The sequence below is a fragment of the Cyprinus carpio genome, unplaced genomic scaffold (assembly GCF_018340385.1).
Source record: "Cyprinus carpio isolate SPL01 unplaced genomic scaffold, ASM1834038v1 S000006809, whole genome shotgun sequence".
NCBI lineage: Eukaryota > Metazoa > Chordata > Actinopteri > Cypriniformes > Cyprinidae > Cyprinus > Cyprinus carpio.
Window position 1 is genome coordinate 791,815 of NW_024879395.1, and position 20,605 is coordinate 812,419.

Consider the following 20,605-nt stretch of genomic DNA (forward strand, 5'->3'; position numbering starts at 1 on the left):
GGACTGGTCTGAGGAACATCACCATGTTTTAGACAGTTTGTGGAGAATCAACTGGCTGACGATCTGAATTTGTTTTACTGTGATTTTAAAAAGGATAGTTTACCACCCCCCATCCGCTCTGATCTGCATTTCACACATTCACTTACCACCCCTGCAACTCCCCTCCCTCCCCCACCATTCGACCTGCTCTTAAGGTCTGTGTAGAGGATGTGAACCGGGTCTTCAGGAAGCAGAAATCTAGAAAAGCTTCAGGCCCAGATGATGTTTCACCCGCCTGTTTATAAGTCTGTGCTGACCAACTGGCCCCCATCTTCACACAGATCTTCAACAGATCATTGGAGCTGTGTAAAGTTCACTGCTGCTTCAAATGCTCCACCATCATTTCGGTCCCCAAAATGCCCAAAATCACTGGACTTAACAACTATAGACCTGTCGCTCTCACGTCTGTTGTCATGAAGTCACTTGAGAGACTGGTCCTGGCCTACTTGAAGGACATCACTGTACCCTTGCTGGATCCTCTCCAGTTTGCCTACAGAGCAAACAGGTCTATGGATGATGCAGTCAACATGGGATTGCATTACATCCTGCAACACCTCAATAGACCTGGGAGTTATGCAAGGATCCTATTTTTGGACTTCAGTTCGGCCTTTAATACCATCATGCCAGACCTTCTCTCAGACAAACTCATACAGCTCTCCGCACTCACCTCCATCTGTCAGTGGATCACCAGCTTCCTGACAGACAGGCAGCAGCTAGTGAGGCCGGGCAAACTCCATTCCAGGACTATTACCATCAGCACTGGCGCCCCCCAAGTATGTGTTCTCTCCCCACTGCTCTTCTCTCTCTAGCCGAATGACTGCACTTCAAACAATCCCTCTGTCAAGCTCCTGAAATTTGCAGATGACACTACAGTCATCTGCCTCATTAAGGACAGAGACGAGTCTGCTTACAGACAGAAGGTTGAGCAGCTGGCTGTCTGGTGCAGTCTTAACAACCTGGAGATAAACACTCTCAAAACTGTGGAGATGATAGTGAACTTCAGGAGAAACCCCTCTGCTCTACCCCCACTCACCATCATGAACAGCACTGTGACTGCAGTGAAGTTATTCAGGTTCCTGAGCACCACCATCTCTCAGGACCTGAAGTGGGACACTCACATAGACTAAAAAGGCATAGCAGAGGTTGTACTTCCTTCGCCAGCTGAAGAAATTCAACCTGCCACAGGAGCTGCTGAAACAGTTCTACTCAGCCGTCACTGAGTCTGTCCTGTGTTCATCCATAACTGTCTGGTTTCACCTACCAAAACAGACATCAGAAGACTACAATGGACAGTCAGGACTGCTGAGAGGATTATCGATGTATCTCTGCCCAGCCTCCAACATCTGTACATCTCCAAAATGAGGAAAAGGGTTAAAAAAATCACACCAGAACAGACAGGCAAAAAAAAAAACTGTTTCGAACTGTTGCCTTCTGGTCGGCGCCACAGAGCACTGACCACCAGAACAGACAGGCAAAAAAAAAAACTGTTTTCTGCAGGCTTTATTCAACCTGAACAATTAATCTTTATAATTATACATTATCCATCACAACTAACATAGTTATCTGACATATTTATTTTAAACTGTAAACTTTGTAAATAACATACCTTCACACTAATAATATACCTGTACATTTATCTAAACAATTACAGTTTTTCATATACCTCTGTTTCTGTATATATAATACATTATTTAATGTTTTGTTTTTCTTATTTTATGCTAGTGTTATATTACATCCCTATTGTGTTATTCCTATGTATGCCTGCACTATAATGTATGTCTGCACTATGTTTGTACTTTCTTCTAGTCTACCTGAGTAAATTATGACAGAATTTTCATTTTTGGGGGAACCATAAAGTGACAGACACATCTGTGCTTCCAGGTATTGTCAGGATCCTGCCCTGACTGTCTTGTCTTTGTTTAATGTTTCTTTGTTTTGTTTTTTTAGTGTCTAAGCACATGGTTCTGTCTCCGTTTGTGTCTGCCACATGCTCCTCTTGTCCCACCTCCTTGTTTCCCCTGGTCACGCTCCCTTGTTTAGCCCTTGTCTTCTTGATTGTTTTCACCTGATCCTCGTGTGTGCTGCTCCATATATTGGGTTCCCTTTCCTTGTGTCTCTGCTGGTTTGTTTTGGTGTTTACTTGTTTCTTGGCCCAGAATTTATCCTTTTGATCTTGCTCAAGTTATTTTTGATCTCTTATCTAGTTATTTTGTTTCCTTGTTTCCTTTTTGGTCTTCTGTAGTTCTGTCTAGTTCTTGTTTTTTTATTTTATTTTGTGCATTCTAAGCTATATTTGTTATTTATTTATATTAATCATAAATTTATACATAATAAACGATCAAAAATGTCATATACAGTTTGGCTTTTTTTTTAATGCTACATTAATTGTAGCTCTAATTTGAGCAATAATTCTAAATAATGAAATTTAAAATAACATTAATATGTTATGTTGGAAGTTTACATATTTGAGCATGTTTTTTGGGGGGGGTAAATGGGTATCCCTTATTTTGCCTCGCTGAGGCTGGCAACCCTAGTTCAGAGTGAAACTGTGTTCCTCTCATACATTGGTAGGTAAACTCATGAACTCGAATGTGATATCAACAAGTGTTTTTAAATGTAGGAAGATTTTTTTTCCCCCTCAGCTAAACGCTGCACGCCGGAGATCCGGTGCAGTGCCAGAGAACTTCAAGCCCTGTCTTCTGTTTATTCAGCTGCACCGAAAGGCATTTCCTGGATTTGTACTCTTGTTTGTACTTTCTTCTACACTGGAAGCTCCTGTCAAGTCAAATTCCTTGTGTGTGTAAACATACTTGGTAATAAACCTCTTCTGATTCTGTTTCTGATAATTCTGCAGCTAAATCTTTACTGACAGGTTTAGACAGGGTGCAGGCTAAGGTCCTGTGGTTCTTTTGTGGAGCTTTCAGAATGTCACCCTATAGCCTCAATACAAGTAGAAGTAGGAGAGATGCCATTAAAGGTTAGACGGCTCAAACTAACAATGTCATACTGGACAAATCTGCATGGGCATGATGCAACACACCCTGCAAAAAAGGTACTTGAAGAATGTATTCATCCAAAAATACAAAATTAACATCCAAAAAAGAATTTCAGCTCACCTATCAGTCGTCTTAGCTGAAATAATGGCCATTATTTTAGCACTACAGTGGGTAGAGGAAGTTAAGCAACATAAGATCATCTGCTCAAATACCATGTCAAGTATCTGGAGTGGAAAGTCTGTAGGAAGGCAATAAGGCTTTTGGATTAAATAAATCAATTCATTTTTAGACTAACTCAACAAAATATTTATACACAGTTTACGCGGGTTCCAGCGCATGTGGGTATTGAGTGAAATGAAAAGGTGGATAAGTTGGCAAAAGAAGCCCTGAAGGCAGAACATATAGATATACAAATAGCACTTAGTAAATCAGAAATTAAGACAATAAAGACAATATTAATAAAATTTGGCAGGATACATGGGATCAGGAGGAGAACAGAAAACATTTGTATAGCATTCAGAAAGAAGTGATAGTTAAAAAGTATAGTAATCTGAGGTGGCAGGAGGAAACTATTTTAACAAGGCTGAGAATAGGACACACAAGTTTTAATAGTTGCTCAAGATTAATAGGAAAACACCAGACAGGATTATGCATTGTGGAGAAGTGGAAAATGCAAAACATACTCTTGGTGTGTAGAAAATACTCTGAAAAAAGAATTGATCTAGAAATGGCATGAAATAATGGATTGAGCTTAAAAACCTATTGAGTCTGCCTGGCACACAATCGATAATTAAGGCTGTCATGACCTGCGCAAATCCACGTTCATTATTAGTGTGGATTTGCGCAGCTTGTCATTTAACAACGGCTCTGTGTAGTAATAACTGCTCTATGTGAAATCACGCACGTGATGGAATTTACTGCTGATTAGAGAACCGCCTTTACTGACGAGATGCACATTAATTATCGGCCGATATTTATTGTGCACCCCTATTTTACACTAAAGAAACAAGGCATTTACATTAAATGATAGAATCTTGCAGTGTCATATTGTCATTACATATGTGTGTTTTGCATTTATATGCAGGTGAAGACTGTCTACTGTTGAGGGTGGGGGGCGTGCTAGTTCATGCATATGTAAAGACATTGCAGGACCAGAAGAAGACAACCAGTAAGTCTCTTTTGCTGATGTCTATACAATGGCAGCTAATTGTTAAACGGGGGCATATGATGCAATTTAAATTTTTCCTTTCTCTTTGGAGTGTTACAAGCTCTTGGTGAATAAAGAAGATCTATAAAGTTGCAAAGACTAAGTCTCAAATCCAAAGAGATATTCTTTATAAAAGTTAAGAGTCAACTACACCCCCTAAAACGGCTCATTTTAACACGCCCCCACATCTCTAAGTCACGATGTGGGAAGATTTGCGTAATACTGCCCAAATGTTCACGCAAAGAAAGAGGGTATAGCTTTTATTCTCTCTGTTGCCGCCGCTGCCATCATGTGGAGTCTCTGTGTGTTTTGTTGAGGGCCAGACTAGAAATCAGTGGTTAAAGGGATACTCCATCACACACTTGAGATATTCAGCCAATCACAAAGCAGTGGATAGCTGGCCAATCAGAGCACACCTTGCTTTTTCAGAACGATGTGATTTTTAAAAATCGACACGTTTCAGAAAAGCAGGGCATAGAGGAGGAACAATAATGTACATTATTTGGAAAATAATGTTTTTTTTTTAACCTTAAACCGCATAAACACATTGCATTACACCACATACACAAAATAATGTTCTTTTTAGCAACATTATATGACAAGGGTTGATTCGTCATTATCACCCTTATTCCATTCCAAAACCCTAAGACTTTCATTCATCTTCAAAACACAAATGAATTTGTTTTAATGAAAAATTGGAGATTTCTGTTCCTCCATTGACAGTCCACACAACTACTACTTTGATGCTTCAAAATATTTCATAAAAAGATTGTAAAACAAATCCATATGAATTGAACAGTTTAGTCCAGATTTTCTGAAGAGACTTCATCATTTTATATGATGAACAAATTGAATCTATCCTTTTATTCACATATAAACATTCATCAGTACACACATCAGATATGGTAAACAAAATACTTTTTGTATTTTGAAAAATTAGGTTCATTTTTTGTGTTAAACATCAAGTATGAGCTTCCACAAGAACCAGTGAAGTTTGTTCATCAAGTGAATAAAGGACTAAGTTCAGTTTGTTCATCATATAAAGCAACTGAGTCTCATCAGAAAATTTGGGCTAAACTGCTGTAATCATATGGATTATTTTTACAATCGCTTTATAAACGTTAACTGAAAGAGGTAACAGTAGCTTAGACGATCAAAGTAACATTAACGTAAGTAAACAATCACACCCAAAAAAATCCAACTGACTTTTTCATTTGAACTAAAGTTTTATGGGTTTGAAATGACATGAGGGTGAGTAAACAATGACATTCAATGAAATCCATGTGACTTTTTCATTTTATTTTAAGTGAACATTTTACCTTTCGCCTTACAGTAGCCCTAGCTCTATATTGCACATTCAAGAGTGCATGAGAGAAGCCTGTTCACCATGGGCATGCTTAAATACTTATGATCATGTAAAATACTTAAATACTCTAATGTGGGAATTGTTATTTTATACAATTGTAATGAACTCTTCTTATCTGCATTTCAGTTATTTCAAGAAATTGGCTCAATGCATGCTGTAACTGTTTTAAGGTGTTTCAGGAGGGTAAGCTCACCCAAAAATGAAAATTGTGATTAATTACTCACCCCCATGTTATTTCACACTCATAAGACCTTAGTTTGTCTTCATGAAGATATTTTTGATGAAATCCAAAAGCTTTCAGTCCCTTCACTGGTAGCAACGCAACTTACACATTCAAGGTCCAGAACTGTAAGAAATGTGCAACACTATTTACCATCTATTTACAAACATTCATGTGACAGCGTTGGATTTTTTTAGTTTAATGAGGTCTATTTCTGCTGGGCCTTGAATAGTAGTTGCCTTGCCTTGCTTGATGGAGGGACAGAAAGCCTCATTTTTCATACAAAATATCTTTGACAGCGTCATCTGGTTGTGTGAACACAACATGAATGCATTGTTATAAATGCAATCAATTTACTTCTGTCTTTCATGCTAAGAATCTGTAGTAAGATAAAAAAAATATTCAGGGTACAGTTGTAACTAGTCAGTTGGAATATAAATGCAATCAATTTACTTCTGTCTTTTCTAATACTGATTCTTCATTTAGTTCAGGAAGAACCAGCGCACACTATATCCCACTGTGCAGATTTTAGGAAGGTCTGACTGGACACAAGTCTTCAGTGAGAAGAGAATCTTCAGAATTGTAAAAATGGAGGGATCTGAAATTTGCTGAGCAGTTGAGGTTGAGGATGGTGTTTTTTTAAATGTTAAATAAATGCAGGAATGTTGTGTAAAAGGTGGGGGGAAAGGTTTTCTAGTTTTGTTACATAATGTAACATTTTAGTGTAATTGTATTTTAAGTAATGTAACATTTAATTTAATTGTATTATGAAATGTTTTGCAGCGTTTTTATTTTTATTTTTTAAGTGATACTCCATTTTTTAAAGTCTTTATTGTAATCTGGAAAAATGCATTTACACAAAGAAATATTTTACTGTTCAACCACTTGTGTGTATTTGATATGTATTTGCAGTTACTTATATTAAAATATCTTTTGGTTTCAGTTGTTGAAAGTGCATGTTGTTCAATAGGAAAATGGCCTTTAATAGTTCTTGAAGGAACATATTTGCCACAGTTAAGGTACAACTGGGCTTGTCACTAGGGTGGTGCGTTAAAGGACAAGATTTCAACCTTTTATGAAGGTACAACATTTAACCAAGAAGTTTTAAAAACTAAAAGGTAAATTTGCATAAATTTTATTTGTCATCATTTATTCACCTTCATCTCATTCCAAACTCATAATACTTTCGTTCATCTTCTGAATAGCGACACAGATTAAGTTATTTTAATGAAATCTGTACAATTTCTGTCCCTCCATTGACAGTCCACACAACCACCACTTAGACAGTCCAAAGTTCATGAAGTGATTGCAAAATTAATCCACATGAATTGAGCGATTTAGGCACAATTTTCTGAAGGGACTCAATCATTTTATATGATTCACAGATTTAATTTCCTCTTTTATTCACAACTAAACATTCATCACATATTTGTCACATATTAGTTATGTTAAACAGAATGATGTGTGTGGACCAGTGAGGTTTATTCTTGTGTTATGCAGCATGTTTCAGCTTTTGCAAGAACCAATGAGTTTTGTTCTGTGCGTCAACTACAATAATTATGATAGTGGGAAGCCATGCAGGTAATTGTACTCCACAGGTAAAAATAAATAAATAAATAAAAAATAAAAAATAAAATTATCAGTCTGAAAATATACTTATACTTTTCTTAAATAACACATACTCCTTATCTACAGGTCTTACTATTCTCATATCATATAACTGTGATGTTCTACAAAACATCATGCTTTAAATCAACATGTTTTCTCTACCGGTAAGATTAAAGTAATAACCTCATACTCCCCCACTTTTCCTCTTTTTCTTTAATTAATTGTGTAGAATGTGCTGTGAAAACTATAATCTGAATGTTTGTTTGTAAAACTCTCAGTTATGAGTCTATGGCTGGCTTTCTGTTGGTTTTCAACAAATGAATTGGTAACACTTTACAATAATAATCCATTAGTTAATGTTAGTTAATATATTAACTAACATGAAAAAAACAACAACAATAAAAGTAGGCCTACATTTATTACAGTATTTTTTAATCTTGGTAATGTTAGTTAATGAAAATACAGTCATTAATTGTTAGTTCATTTTAATTCACAGTTTAATTCATGTTAATGATAACTTTCATTTTAATGCATTAGTAAATGTTAACATTAACATAAACTAAGATTAATAAATGCTGTAGAAGTATTTCTTAGTTCATGTTAAATAAAGTAGTTAACTAATATTTACTAATAAACCTTACTGTAAAGTTACAAAAAAAAAAAAAAAAGCTTGTATGGACTCGGATGCCATCGTATGGTCAGACTCGGGAATCAATGCGGCGCGACCCTCACTGTACATTGTGTATTCTCTAACCATCGGCTGTTCGTCTGCTTTACATTCGTTATTGCGGAGCATTATGAGATTGAATGAGTAAAAGACTATGCTTTAAGGGCATTTTGAATGAGTGCACTCGATAACATCCACTATGACTTCGGGCCATTGTGTCTCGCGGTGATGACGTCACAACACGCGCGTTCTTGCACTCATTCCAGCAAGTCTTCTGAGGTGAGCTGTTCGCATTTCTTTACATATTTACACAATCATGACAAAGTTTTTATAAGCGACATTTATAGCGGTCATTTCTGTCTTGTTTTCATAGGATTCTGTGCTATTTGTGCGTTGACTCAGATTAAGGAACTGGACGATGATTTTTTTGTGTATTTTGGTTTGTTTTGATGTTTGAACGGTATTCTTAAATGGTATTCATGTCAAGTCTCTATGTAAATGTAAAATAACTTACTAAAACGAAGCTTAACGGTCTGGATGATTTTTTTTTAAAAAAAATGTTTGTCTTCTATTGTTAGAAATAGTAGTACTAGTGCAGTTTTATATTTATCAGAATATGTCACGTGTGACTCGTATTATTTTAAATGACCAGGTTATTGATTAAACGATAATTGCTTTATTCCAATGCCAACAGCTCCCCTCATTCACCTCATTAGATATCTTTTCATAATGTTCATTTCATTGGAGGAGCAGACTACATGATCCACACATACAAACACTTAAATAAACACTAATACAAACTAAAAAACACTAAAATTAACAAAAATTTTTATTTGGAAAAAAACAAAACAAAAACGTTTCATATAAAACAGCAAATTAATAAGCAACAACCAATTAACAAGAATATAGGTAGCTAAGTGAAAAGCTAAATTAAGATGAAACAATTTCAGTTAGTTTACATTTTGATTGATTGGTAATTAAACATAACATATAATGTGTTTCTCAATAATTGATTTATTGATAATAGATCTGCTTCTATTCAACACAGGAATTCTCCAATGCTGGATTATTTTCATCATTTTACAAGTGAAGATTAGAGAACAATGAGAACATGAATAATCCAGAACCCTTAAGAATAAATCACAAAGATACTGTAAAACAAGGAGGTTGGTGTTTATTCTTGATTTTTTATTAATGTTGCTGAATTGCTCTCATGATTGTTGATGTCAAGATGCACTGCCTTTTTTAATCTGGTGTGAGATTTACTTGAGCAGTGTGAGAAACACATTTTATTGGACTGTCCTGCTTTTAATGCAGATAGAAAATATTTTTATGAAACAAACCAACATAAACAAACTCATAGATAAATATTAATTTAGTAAACTCTCTAGCACGAAGCAAGATGAACAAACTCAGAGTTGCAGAGTAAGTTTTGAGTTGACAAAACCCGATAAAGCCAACCTGGTTTAGATCAGGATCAGCGGGCTCACAAAGCTCGATATAAACATTCTCTGACAACTCAGAGTTTGAACCAGAGTTTGTGATTAACTCTGGAGCGCATACACCTGAAAGTGTGACGTGTGCAGTAGGGATGTGCATCTCATGACTCAGGCAGATGCAATATGCATCTCGATGCATAGCCAATGATACGATACATTAAAGATACAGATGAAGCAGCTACCGATGCGATACGATTCACCCCTTTACGATGCAGTGCGAAAAATTTTTACGTTTCTAGCCATGCAGCCTTTCTGTTCTTAGTTCATAGTTTGCAGAACAGATAGAAGAACATTAGAACATTATTGCTCTTTAAAGCATTAAAATAACTAAATTAAAAGTTAAAATCACTGAATTAAAAATGAAAATAAATAATAAAGAAAATGACTATTTTAACAGCTATAAGAAACGCACATTAACTCATTTGAGCTCAGTAATTAGGACTGTAGGCTACTAGCTTACATTTGATTTACCTATTAAAATAGTCCCTTTACAGTTTCTGCTTATCATAAAAATACAAAAAAAAAACACATTTAATGTCCAGCAACAAATATTTTAGCAAAATGTATATTTTACTCTGTATATTTTGTAAATGTAAACTTACATATATTTTAAAATTATTGTGCTCCTCTTCTGTTTAGTGCGCATGCCATGCGCATGCAGCATGACTTTCTAACATAAAAATACATTAAACAGCACACATCTCGCAATTTTGGATTGATTTGATCAATGATAGATTGTAAAGACCCCTCAAAAACATTAAGAATAAATATAAAAACAGGCATTAAGGTCTGCTTAAGAATAAGCTGTATAAATATATACACTGCCCCTTGAAAGTTTGTGAACCCCTTGCAGAATCTTTGAAAATGTGAGTAATTTTAACAAAATCATTCCGAGATCATACAAAATGCATCACAATTATTACATCTAAGGGGCTAAAACACCTGAGTAAGATATTTTACTTAAAAGATGTTTACATTTAGTCCACAAGACAAAATAATAGCTAATGTTGGAAAAAAATATAACCCAAGCACTTTCAAAATAGAACAAAAATTCTACATTTAATAATGTAATGTAGGGCTGTGCGATATTGAAGAAAAATGCGATATGTGATACCTTGTTTAAAAATGCGATATTCGATATGCAATACAATATTGCTTAAAGTGCGTAAAATCTATTTCAATTATATTTTTAAATATTTAAAATGAAAATTATATAACCAATTTGTTTCACATTCTTTCTTGGAAAAGAAAGAATCACTATAACTTCTGAAAGTGGCCAGCAGTGTTTTAGCATTACATAAAAAGTAATGTCACAAATCAGAAAATGTCTTTTTAACATCAATGTGAACATACAAAAAAAAAAAAAATTATACAAATTTTATATCATTGCTACTTTGCTTTCCATACACTTTAAGTACTTATTCATAGACCTCAGCAAAAACTATAGTCTGAGAAACTTCAGACATGATTGAAGGCAAGTGAACAGTCAGTAAAAAAATGAAAGAATAAAAAAAATAAATACACAATTACAAGCATAGATAAAATAAACAGTGGTATTTGGGTACAGAAATGTAATAATTAAGTGTGAAATAACACTGCATTGTGTTCACTGTATGAATTAAATTTAAATTAATCTTTGTTATAGCTGTTTTGTTGTTTGATTAACATTAGTGACATATTCAGCAGCACGTATTTATAGGCTGCTGTCCCTTTAAAACCGACTGCACGGATCCAAAAAAATGATACACATCCGATTTCTTTCTCAGCTGTTTACATTAATTTAAAACATAACTGACTGCGTTAACGAGAATGATCATCGAGACGGTATCTACATAATTCTGTGTGTATGTGTCTGTTTAAACATAAGGAGGAGATACAAAAGACAAATTAATTCGGTGTTCGCGCGCTGTCTGAAACGTGTCTCTCTGGCTGCATCCGAAAACTGAAAAATGCTGCCTTCGGAGTCACGCATTCCAAGGTACGAAGGCATCAAGGCACGTCCGAATTCAATGTTAGCTTCAGTTCCTTTCTCCTGACATGCCTTCATCTGGCCGATTTTTGAAGGCAGCATAGATGTATCCTTCGCTCCCTTTTTTTTGTAATTTCTAGCGAGAAGTTAATATTGCAGTAATGAAATTCTGAAAGTTGCGGTAGACTAGAGCTTAACCATGAACACAAAGCTACACCACACAAATCGGTTTTAATTGGTTTATTTCGTTAGCAGACATGTAACTATAATTGTTGAATTTTTTCCATTGATCAATTTCTTACTTTCACATTTAAAATATTTCATGAGGTTTATACCCTACTGGTGGTCCGTCTGCACAAGATCAACATGCTTATTTGCTTTGTGGCCCCTTTAAATACAAGAATAAGCATTTGACCATAAGCACATCCACAAATCTTTTTATAGTCATGGCCAAAAGTTTTGGCAGTGACAAATTTTGTTTTGCAAAGTTTGCTGCTTCTGTATTTGTAGATTATATTTTCAAGTTTCTGTGTTTTACCATAAGCACATGATATGGCCAAAAGCTAAATTTTGTTTTGCCTTCACAACCTCTGCAATTCGCTCTGGCATACTGGATATTAGCTTCTGGGCAAAATCCTGAGTCGATATTTACAGTGTTTTCCCTTGTTCTTCACAACCTCTGCAATTCGCTCTGGCATACTGGATATTAGCTTCTGGGCCAAATCCTGACTGATGGCGAGCCATTCTTGCCTTATTAGTTCTCGGAGTTGATCACAATTTGTGGGCTTCTGTTTGTCCACTCACCTTCTGAGGACTGACCACAGGTTCTCTATGGGATTGAGATCCGGGGATTGTCTGGCCACGGATCCAAAATTTCAATGTAATGATCTTCGAGCCACTTCTTTATCACTCTTGCTTTGTGACATGGTGCTCCATTATGCTGGATAATGTCCCAAATAGTTGCAAGGGAGCTTCATCAAAAAAAAAAGAACTTTGCATCAGTCTTCTGCTGTCCAATCCTTGTACTTCCTGCAGATATTCAGTATGTCCTTGGCATTTTTCTTGGAGAGTAGTGTCTTCTTTGCTGCCCTTCTTGACACCAGGCCGTTGTCCAAAAGTCTTTGCCTCACTGTGCGTGCAGATGCTCTCACACCAACCTGCTGCCATTCCTGAGCAAGCTCTGCACTGGTGGTTACACGATTCTGTAGCTGACTTCTCAGGAGGAGATGGTCCTGGCACTTGCTGGACACTCTGGGACAACCTGAAGACTTCTTCACTGCAGTCGAACCTCTCTCCTTGAAGTTCTTGATGATCTGGTAAATGGTTCTTTCTGGTACAATATTCTTTGTAGCAATTTCCTTGCATGAGGCCATTTGGATGCAAAGCGATGATGGCTGCACGTCTTTTTTTGGAGGTAACCATTACTAACAAAAACACAATGATTGGAAGCACTTCTTCCCTCCATCAGTCTGCTCTTACAATCTATTTAGTATGACAGTGATTTTTCCTGACTTGTACTCATTCACACTTTCACATGTGCTGTTGATATTATTAGTAAATTAATTTTAGCTGGTTATTTTATGTCAGGATCAAAAAAGTGATTTTTATTTTTTTATGTTTGTGAAAAGTTATTTTTTTTATCATTGAAGCCTTTAGCAATTATTTAAAATGCATCTGATCAGTCTACACAATAATCTAGAAACAATGTGAATGAACACCACAACAGCTTAAGCAGCAGACTTTGCAAAACACAAAATTTGTCACTGAAAAAAAACTTTTGGCCACGGCAATACAGCGTTGTTGGCAGGGCAGCCAGAGTGAATTATGACGCTCTCCCCACCGCCGTTGTGAACGCACAGTAATGGTATCTACACTGAACAAAATTATAAACGCAACACTTTTGTTTTTGCCCCCATTTTTTATGAGTTGAACTCAAAGATTTTCTGTGTACAAAAAAAGGCCTATTAATCCAAAATAATTTTCACAAATCTTTCTAAAACACAAATAATAACAACATTCAATTCAATTCAATTCAAGTTTATTTGTATAGCGCTTTTTACGATACAAATCATTGCAAAGCAACTTTACAGAAAATTAAGTTTCTATAATATTTAGTAGTAGCTTATCAGTGGTGACTGTCAGTTCATGTGCATATGGCAGAAATGTTCAGATGTTCAGAAATGTTCACGTAAACAAACAGACGATTAACACTATTAACAGCAATTATGCAATCAAACTTAAAGCAAAGTCTGGTAGTTCTGTATGTTGTCTCTGGGTTAGCATCATCTGAGGTCCTCTGAGGGGCTGGCATCATCTCTTCTCAGGTGTTCTGGATCCAGACTGGAGCTTGTGTAAATCCTAATTACCACGGGATGTAAATCCCGTGGCAAAGCAGAGAAACAAATACAGACATAATTAGCGTAGCTGCTGTTCCAGCCAAGTAAAATTAATTCATTTAACCCAAGCTAAAGAATAATAATGCACATTTGATCAGATATAACTGCAGTCCAAAATTATGAGATGCATTATTTAAATGCTTGGCCAAAGAGGAGTTTTTTTAATTTAGATTTAAACAGAGAGAGTGGGTCTGAACCCCGAACATTATCAGGAAGGCTATTCCAGAGTTTGGGAGCCAAATGCGAAAAAGCTCTACCTCCTTTAGTGGACTTTGCTATCCTAGGTACTATCAAAAGTCCAGCGTTTTGTGACCTTAGGGAGCGTGATGGGTTGTAGCGTGGTATAAGGCTAGTTAGGTACGCAGGAGATAAACAATTTAAGGGCCTTATAAGTAAGTAATAATATTTTGTAACTGATACGGGACTTAATAGGTAGCCAGTGCAGAGACTGTAGTATTGGGGTAATATGATCATATTTTCTTAACCTGGTAAGGACTCTAGCCGCTGCATTTTGGACTACCTGTAGCTTGTTTATTGAGGATGCAGGACAACCACCTAGCAGTGCATTACAATAATCCAGTCTAGAGGTCATGAATGCATGAACTAGCTTTTCTGCATCAGGAACAGTTAACATGTTTCGTAGCTTGGCAATGTTTCTAAGATGGAAGAAATGCTGTTTTTGTAACATGGGAAATATGATTTTCAAAAGACAAGTTACTGTCTAATATAACACCCAGGATTTTGACAGTAGAGGAAGTAACAGTACATCCGTCTAATTGCAAATTGTAATCTACGAGATTCTGTGTAATGTTTTCTGGTCCAATAAGTAATATCTCTGTCTTATCTGAATTAAAAAATAAAAAGGGATTTCTCAACCAATCTTTTACATTTTTAACACACCCTGTTAGCTTAGATAATTTTGAAGTTTCACCTGGTCTTGTTGAGATATATAGTTGAGTATCATCAGCATAACAGTGGAAACTAATCCCGTATTTTCTAATGATATTACCAAGGGGCAACATGTATATTGAAAATAGCAGAGGACCTAGGACAGATCCTTGTGGCACTCCATATTTTACTGGTGATAAATGAGATGACTCCCCATTTAAATAAACAAAGTGGCAGCGATCGGACAGGTAGGATCTAAACCATCTTAAAGCCTGCCCTTGGATACCTGTATAGTTTTGTAATCTATCTATGAGTATGTCGTGATCTATGGTGTCGAACGCAGCACTAAGGTCAAGTAAAAACTAGCAATGAGATGCAGCCTTTATCTGAAGCAAGAAGCAAGTCATTTGTAATTTTAACAAGTGCAGTTTCTGTGCTATGATGGGGCCTGAAACCCGACTGAAATTCTTCATAGAGATCATTTTTTTTGCAGGTAGGAGCACAATTGAGCAGACACAACTTTTTCTAAAATTTTAGACATAAATGGAAGATTTGAAATGGGTCTGTAATTTGCCAGTTCACTAGGATCTAGTTGTGGTTTCTTAATAAGAGGCTTAATAACCGCCAGCTTGAATGGTTTTGGGACGTGACCTAAAGATAACGACGAGTTAATAATATTGAGAAGCGGTTTTTCTGCTACAGGTAACAACTCTTTCAGTAATTTAGTGGGTACAGGATCTAATAAACATGTTGTTGGTTTAGATGCAGTGATAAGTTTATTTAGCTCTTCCTGTCCTATAGTTGTAAAGCACTGCAATTTATCTCTGGGTGCGATGGATAAAACTAAAGTATTAGACGCTGTAGAATCTACATTTGTTATTGTATTTCTGATGTTATCTATTTTATCAGTGAAGAAATTCAAAAAGTCATTACTATTTAACTGTGAGGGAATATTTAGATCGGGTGGCGTCTGGTTATTTGTTAATCTAGCCACTGTGCTAAATGAAAACCCGTGGATTGTTTTGGTTGTTTTCTATGAGTTTGTGGATATGCTCGGCCCTGGCAGTTTTTAGAGCCTGTCTATAGCTGGACATACTGTTTTTCCACGCAATTCTAAAAACTTCCAAGTTCGTTTTTTTCCATTTGCGCTCAAGACTATGGCTGCATTTACACTGCAGGTCTTGATGCCCAAATCCGATTTTCTGACTATATCCGATTTTTTTGACGACCCGCTTACATCATCTTTTAAAAGTGACCCGTATCCGATTTTTGCATTTACACTATACCACTGCTGAAACTACCAAACTTAGACGTTCTGACCAGGAAAATGAAGTAAAACAGCACGAAATACAATGGATGCAGATGCAAATAATATTATACAGTGTTTTGCTTTCCACAATATTTTGAAAAGTCAACAAAAAAATCAGCAAAACATTGGTCTCGTACGGCGCGGCGGAGAAAAAAAGCGCTTAAACCCGTGCCTCCCCATATCTCGTGAAATGTCTTCAAACACGGATTTATTTCTGTAACAACCCTGCATTTTTGCCTGCACTGTCTCTTCGCCCCAAAGACTTAAAAGACATGAAACCTTGGCATTGCTCCACTCTGTGTATCCTTCGTCCTCCATCGCGCCTATAATAAGTCATGTGATCTCAGTTGGTGGTGTCCACCTGAGTTGACGTCACTTTTTTAATGACGTACGACTCGCATTTACTGGGGAATATCCGATTTGTCTGCTTACATGGCACACGCAAATGCACGTATCCGATTCATATCCGATTTATTACCACATATGAATGAGGCCTGAATCCGATCTGAGAAAATCGGAATCCATGCGGTCTTTTAAAAGATAAAACTAAAACCTCTCAAATCACATCCATTCCACTGGAAATAAACTTACATCATCAACCAAATACTGTCATCTTTTACACCCACAACAACATACAGTTTCTTTCTTGAGAGTGTGGGTATTACGGTTGTACCATGGCACAGTACGTTTTTCTCTAACCTTTTTCAATTTGATGGGGGCAACAGCTTCTAATGTATTAGAGAAGATAGTGCCCATGTTGCCAGTCATTTTGTCTAGTTCATGTGTATTTATGGGTACACAGAGCAGTTGAGATAAATCAGGCAGGTTATTTGCGAATCTGTCTTTGGTGGCTGGAACAATAGTTCTGCCCGGATGATAACGCGAAGCCATATAGTTATTATCATCAATACGCAAAATGCATGATACAAGGAGATGGTCAGTAACATAATCACTTTGAGGTACGATATCTATGTCAGTAAGATCGATTCCATGCGATATAATTAAGTCTAGCGTATGATTAAAACAATGAGTGGGCCCGGTGACATTTCGCTTTACTCCAAAACAGTTTAATAAGTTAGTAAACGCAAGTCCTAATGCATCATTTGTATTATCAATATGAATGTTTACAATCTCCGAAAATTAGCGCTTTATCAGCAGTAACCAACAGGTCTGAGAGGAAATCTCCGAATTCTTTTAGGAATTCTGTATATGGCCCTGGTGGTCTATACACAGTAGCCAGAGAAAGAGATACAATAGATTTCTTTTTCATATCTCACAGTGTAACATTAAGCAAAAGTATTTCAAATGAATTAAACCTGTATCCTGTTTTCTGGGTAACACTGAGAATATCACTATATATTGTTGCAACACCTCCACCTCGACCAGTCTGTCTGACGGGGCTCATGTTTATAACAGTAGTTTGATGGAGTAGACTCATTTAGACCAATATAATCATTTGGTTTTAGCCAGGTTTCAGTAAAGCAGAGTACATCAAAACTATTATCTGTGATCATTTCATTTACAATAACTGCTTTGGGTGTGAGTGATCTTATGTTTATGAGCCCAAACTTTAAAAATTGTTTTTGTTCATTTATTTTACGTTTCTCTGGTTTAATCACGATAAGATTTTTTCTAGACCCTACATTAAATTTATATTTTGACCTTATTATTCGGGGAACAGACACAGTCTTAATAGACTGGACAGCGCAAGTACTTCTAACATTTAAGCGGGTAGAACAAAAGCCATCATAGCAGTTATTTGAGAATTGGCTTACTAGTCAAATGGAGTGTAGAGTCCTGGAGATGTTGTCCGAGAGCAGCTCCGCTCCAACTCTGCTGGGGTGCAGGCCATCAGTGCGAAAAAGCCTAGGACGCTCCCAGAAAAGATTCCAATTATTAACCCTCTGGAGTCTAAGGGTATTTTTGGGGCCTGGAGAAGTTTTGTCATGCCCTGACATTTGTGCTTTTTTCAGTTTCTTATAAATATCTAAATGGCTAAAGTCTAATCTCACTGTAATCAGCACAAACTAGGCTATAATAATATGTGAGCACCATGTATGTACATGATTTTGTTTTTGAGAAAAAAAATGTTATGCGTGGTTAGTGAAAAAACTAAAAATGTTAAATCACTTGAATAAGGCAATAAAACACATACAGAAAATTGGTTCCCAGGAATTTTGAGAACTGGAGCTTGTAGCCTAGAATTTTTTTTTTTCTAAATGATGTGAAAATCATCTTGTTTACTCACTTACAGAAAACAATATATTGATTTAAATTTTCTAAGACACTTTTTGTTGGTAAAAGTCATATGCGAGTAGGCGCCACTATCATGAATTCACACCTGAGAAGACAAAGGCCTGCATAATGAGCTGCATAATGAGCCATTCAGTCAGCTATGTTATTGAGAGGGATTAGTTACAAGAAAGAATGTGAGGACAAAATAAATCTATATAATTTTATGTTTGTAGTTTATTTAGAATATATTTAATTATCCCACAACATAATTTAATACTCACTTGTGAGTGCAGTTAAACAGTTTATTAGGAAAAAATCAAAGCTGACTTTCAAACTGAATTTTTTGCATCATTACTCCAGTCACACAATCCTTCAGAAATCCTTTTAACAATCTTATTTTCTACAAAAAAACATTTATTGTTATTATTATCATCATTATTATTATTATTATCATTATTATTATTATTATTATTAATGTTGAAAAGAGCTGAGAATATTTTTTTTTAGTTTTTTTAGGGGGGATAAATTGAAAGAACAGCAATGATTGTTACATTTGTTACAGTTACATTTATTGTTACATTTATATTATTTACAACAAGCTTTTGAATGGTATAGTAGTGTATATTGTTATTGAAACTTCATAATATTTCACTTGATTATACATTTAGTCAGGAATTATAGTTTGGAAAAAGTCTTTGGAAAAAGTCTAACTAGTAAAATGTTTACACGTTATGTGAAAACTAGTACAAGTATATAAATAAATAAAAGAGACTTACTCATGTTTATGAACTCTGCTGAATAAAGTGCTTCATTCTTTTTTCTGAGGAAATCCAAATCTCAAATCCTCAACCACATCACATCTTTTTGGGGTGAATTATGTCTTATTCCTCTCATCGCGAAGCAAACAGTAAAATAATAAAATACTTGAAGAACAGTCTCGCTGCGTTGTCTTCTGTTGTGTGGGCGTATTCAAAAGCCGCGCGCTTCAGTGAAACATTTGAATCTCAAAAGCGCGCTCGGCGCGGGGGGGCGTGGTCGCATTAGAAGATAATGAAGGGAGACGTGAAAAACGGACATCGCGTTGTTTTCATATGGATTACTATATCACAGAATATTTGTTTTCAGCAGCACTTGTTTAGTTTAAAAGAAGACATGTCAAGGCTTTATATAGATATCTTCATGATGTCTCTTCGTTGAGTATTCACAGAGTTACAGTTCATTTTAATGACGCATTTGTATCTGAAGATCAGCGCAGACAAAGGCTGCAGACAGCACTCCTTGTTTGTTATCTTTATTTTATAAGTGCACAAAGTTTTGTTGTTATTATGTCTGTATACAAAAAAAAGTAGACCCTTTACAGATTCGATTGATGTATTGCACTTATCTGTACGATCAAAACTGAAAGTGTAATTTAAGTTCTTTTCGGGGTTATCAGGAGAAAATACCCCAAAACGCGTATACGCGTTTATCGACTTCAGAAGGTTAACAAAGAGCAGTTTCTGTTAATAATCAGATGTGCCGAGAATTGCACAGGTGTCACATCTCCTTTGCCGAGATAATCCATCCCCCTCACAGGTGTGGCATATCAAGATGCTGATTAGACAGCATGATTATTGCACAGGTGTGCCTTAGGCTGGCCACAATAAAAGGCCACTCTAAAATTTGCAGTTTTACTATACTGGGGGGTCCAGGGGGGTCTGAAAACCAATCAGTATCTGGTGTGATCACCATTTGCCTCACGCAATGCAACACATCTCCTTCACATAAAGTTGATCAGGTTGTTGATTGTGGCCTGTGGAATGTTGGTCCACTCCTCTTTAATGGCTGTGCGAAGTTGCTGGATATTAGCAGGAACTGGAACACGCTGTCGTATACGCCGATCCAGAGCATCCCACCAGATATGTCCCTCAATGGGTGACATATCTGGTGAGTATGCTGGCCATGCAAGAACTGGCATGTTTTCAGCTTCCAGTAATTGTGTACAGATCCTTGCAACATGGGGCCGTGCATTATCATGCTGCAACATGAGGTGATGGTCATGGATGAATGGCACAACAATTGGCCTCAGGATCTCGTCACGGGATCTCTGTGCATTCAAAATGCCATCTATAAAATGCACCTGTGTTCGTTGTCCATAACATACGCCTGCCCATACCATAACCCCACCGCCACCATGGGCCACTCGATCCACAATGTTGACATCAGC

General features: G+C 36.3%; 1 protein-coding gene and 1 long non-coding RNA gene across 3 annotated transcripts in view; both read left to right on the top strand.

Annotated features, from left to right (window-relative positions):
- Nucleotides 1-2,408: 2,408 nt before the first annotated feature.
- On the top strand, nucleotides 2,409-6,796 carry LOC122144948. Its single transcript, XR_006159984.1, has 3 exons — nucleotides 2,409-4,203; nucleotides 5,735-5,791; nucleotides 6,315-6,796. It is a non-coding gene; the product is annotated as an uncharacterized LOC122144948 (long non-coding RNA).
- Nucleotides 6,797-8,164: 1,368 nt separating this feature from the next.
- The window catches only part of LOC109047778 (gastrula zinc finger protein XlCGF57.1-like), a 33,774-nt gene continuing 21,333 nt past the window's right edge, over nucleotides 8,165-20,605 (top strand). The window contains exons 1-2 of one of the 2 annotated variants that reach the window (XM_042756152.1): nucleotides 8,165-8,382; nucleotides 9,152-9,269. In XM_042756152.1, coding sequence (XP_042612086.1) covers nucleotides 9,215-9,269 — 55 coding nt within the window. In that variant the 5' untranslated portion in view covers nucleotides 8,165-8,382; nucleotides 9,152-9,214. The remainder of the gene's footprint in view (nucleotides 8,383-9,151; nucleotides 9,270-20,605) is intronic. The other variant, XR_006159962.1, reaches the window with a different exon arrangement.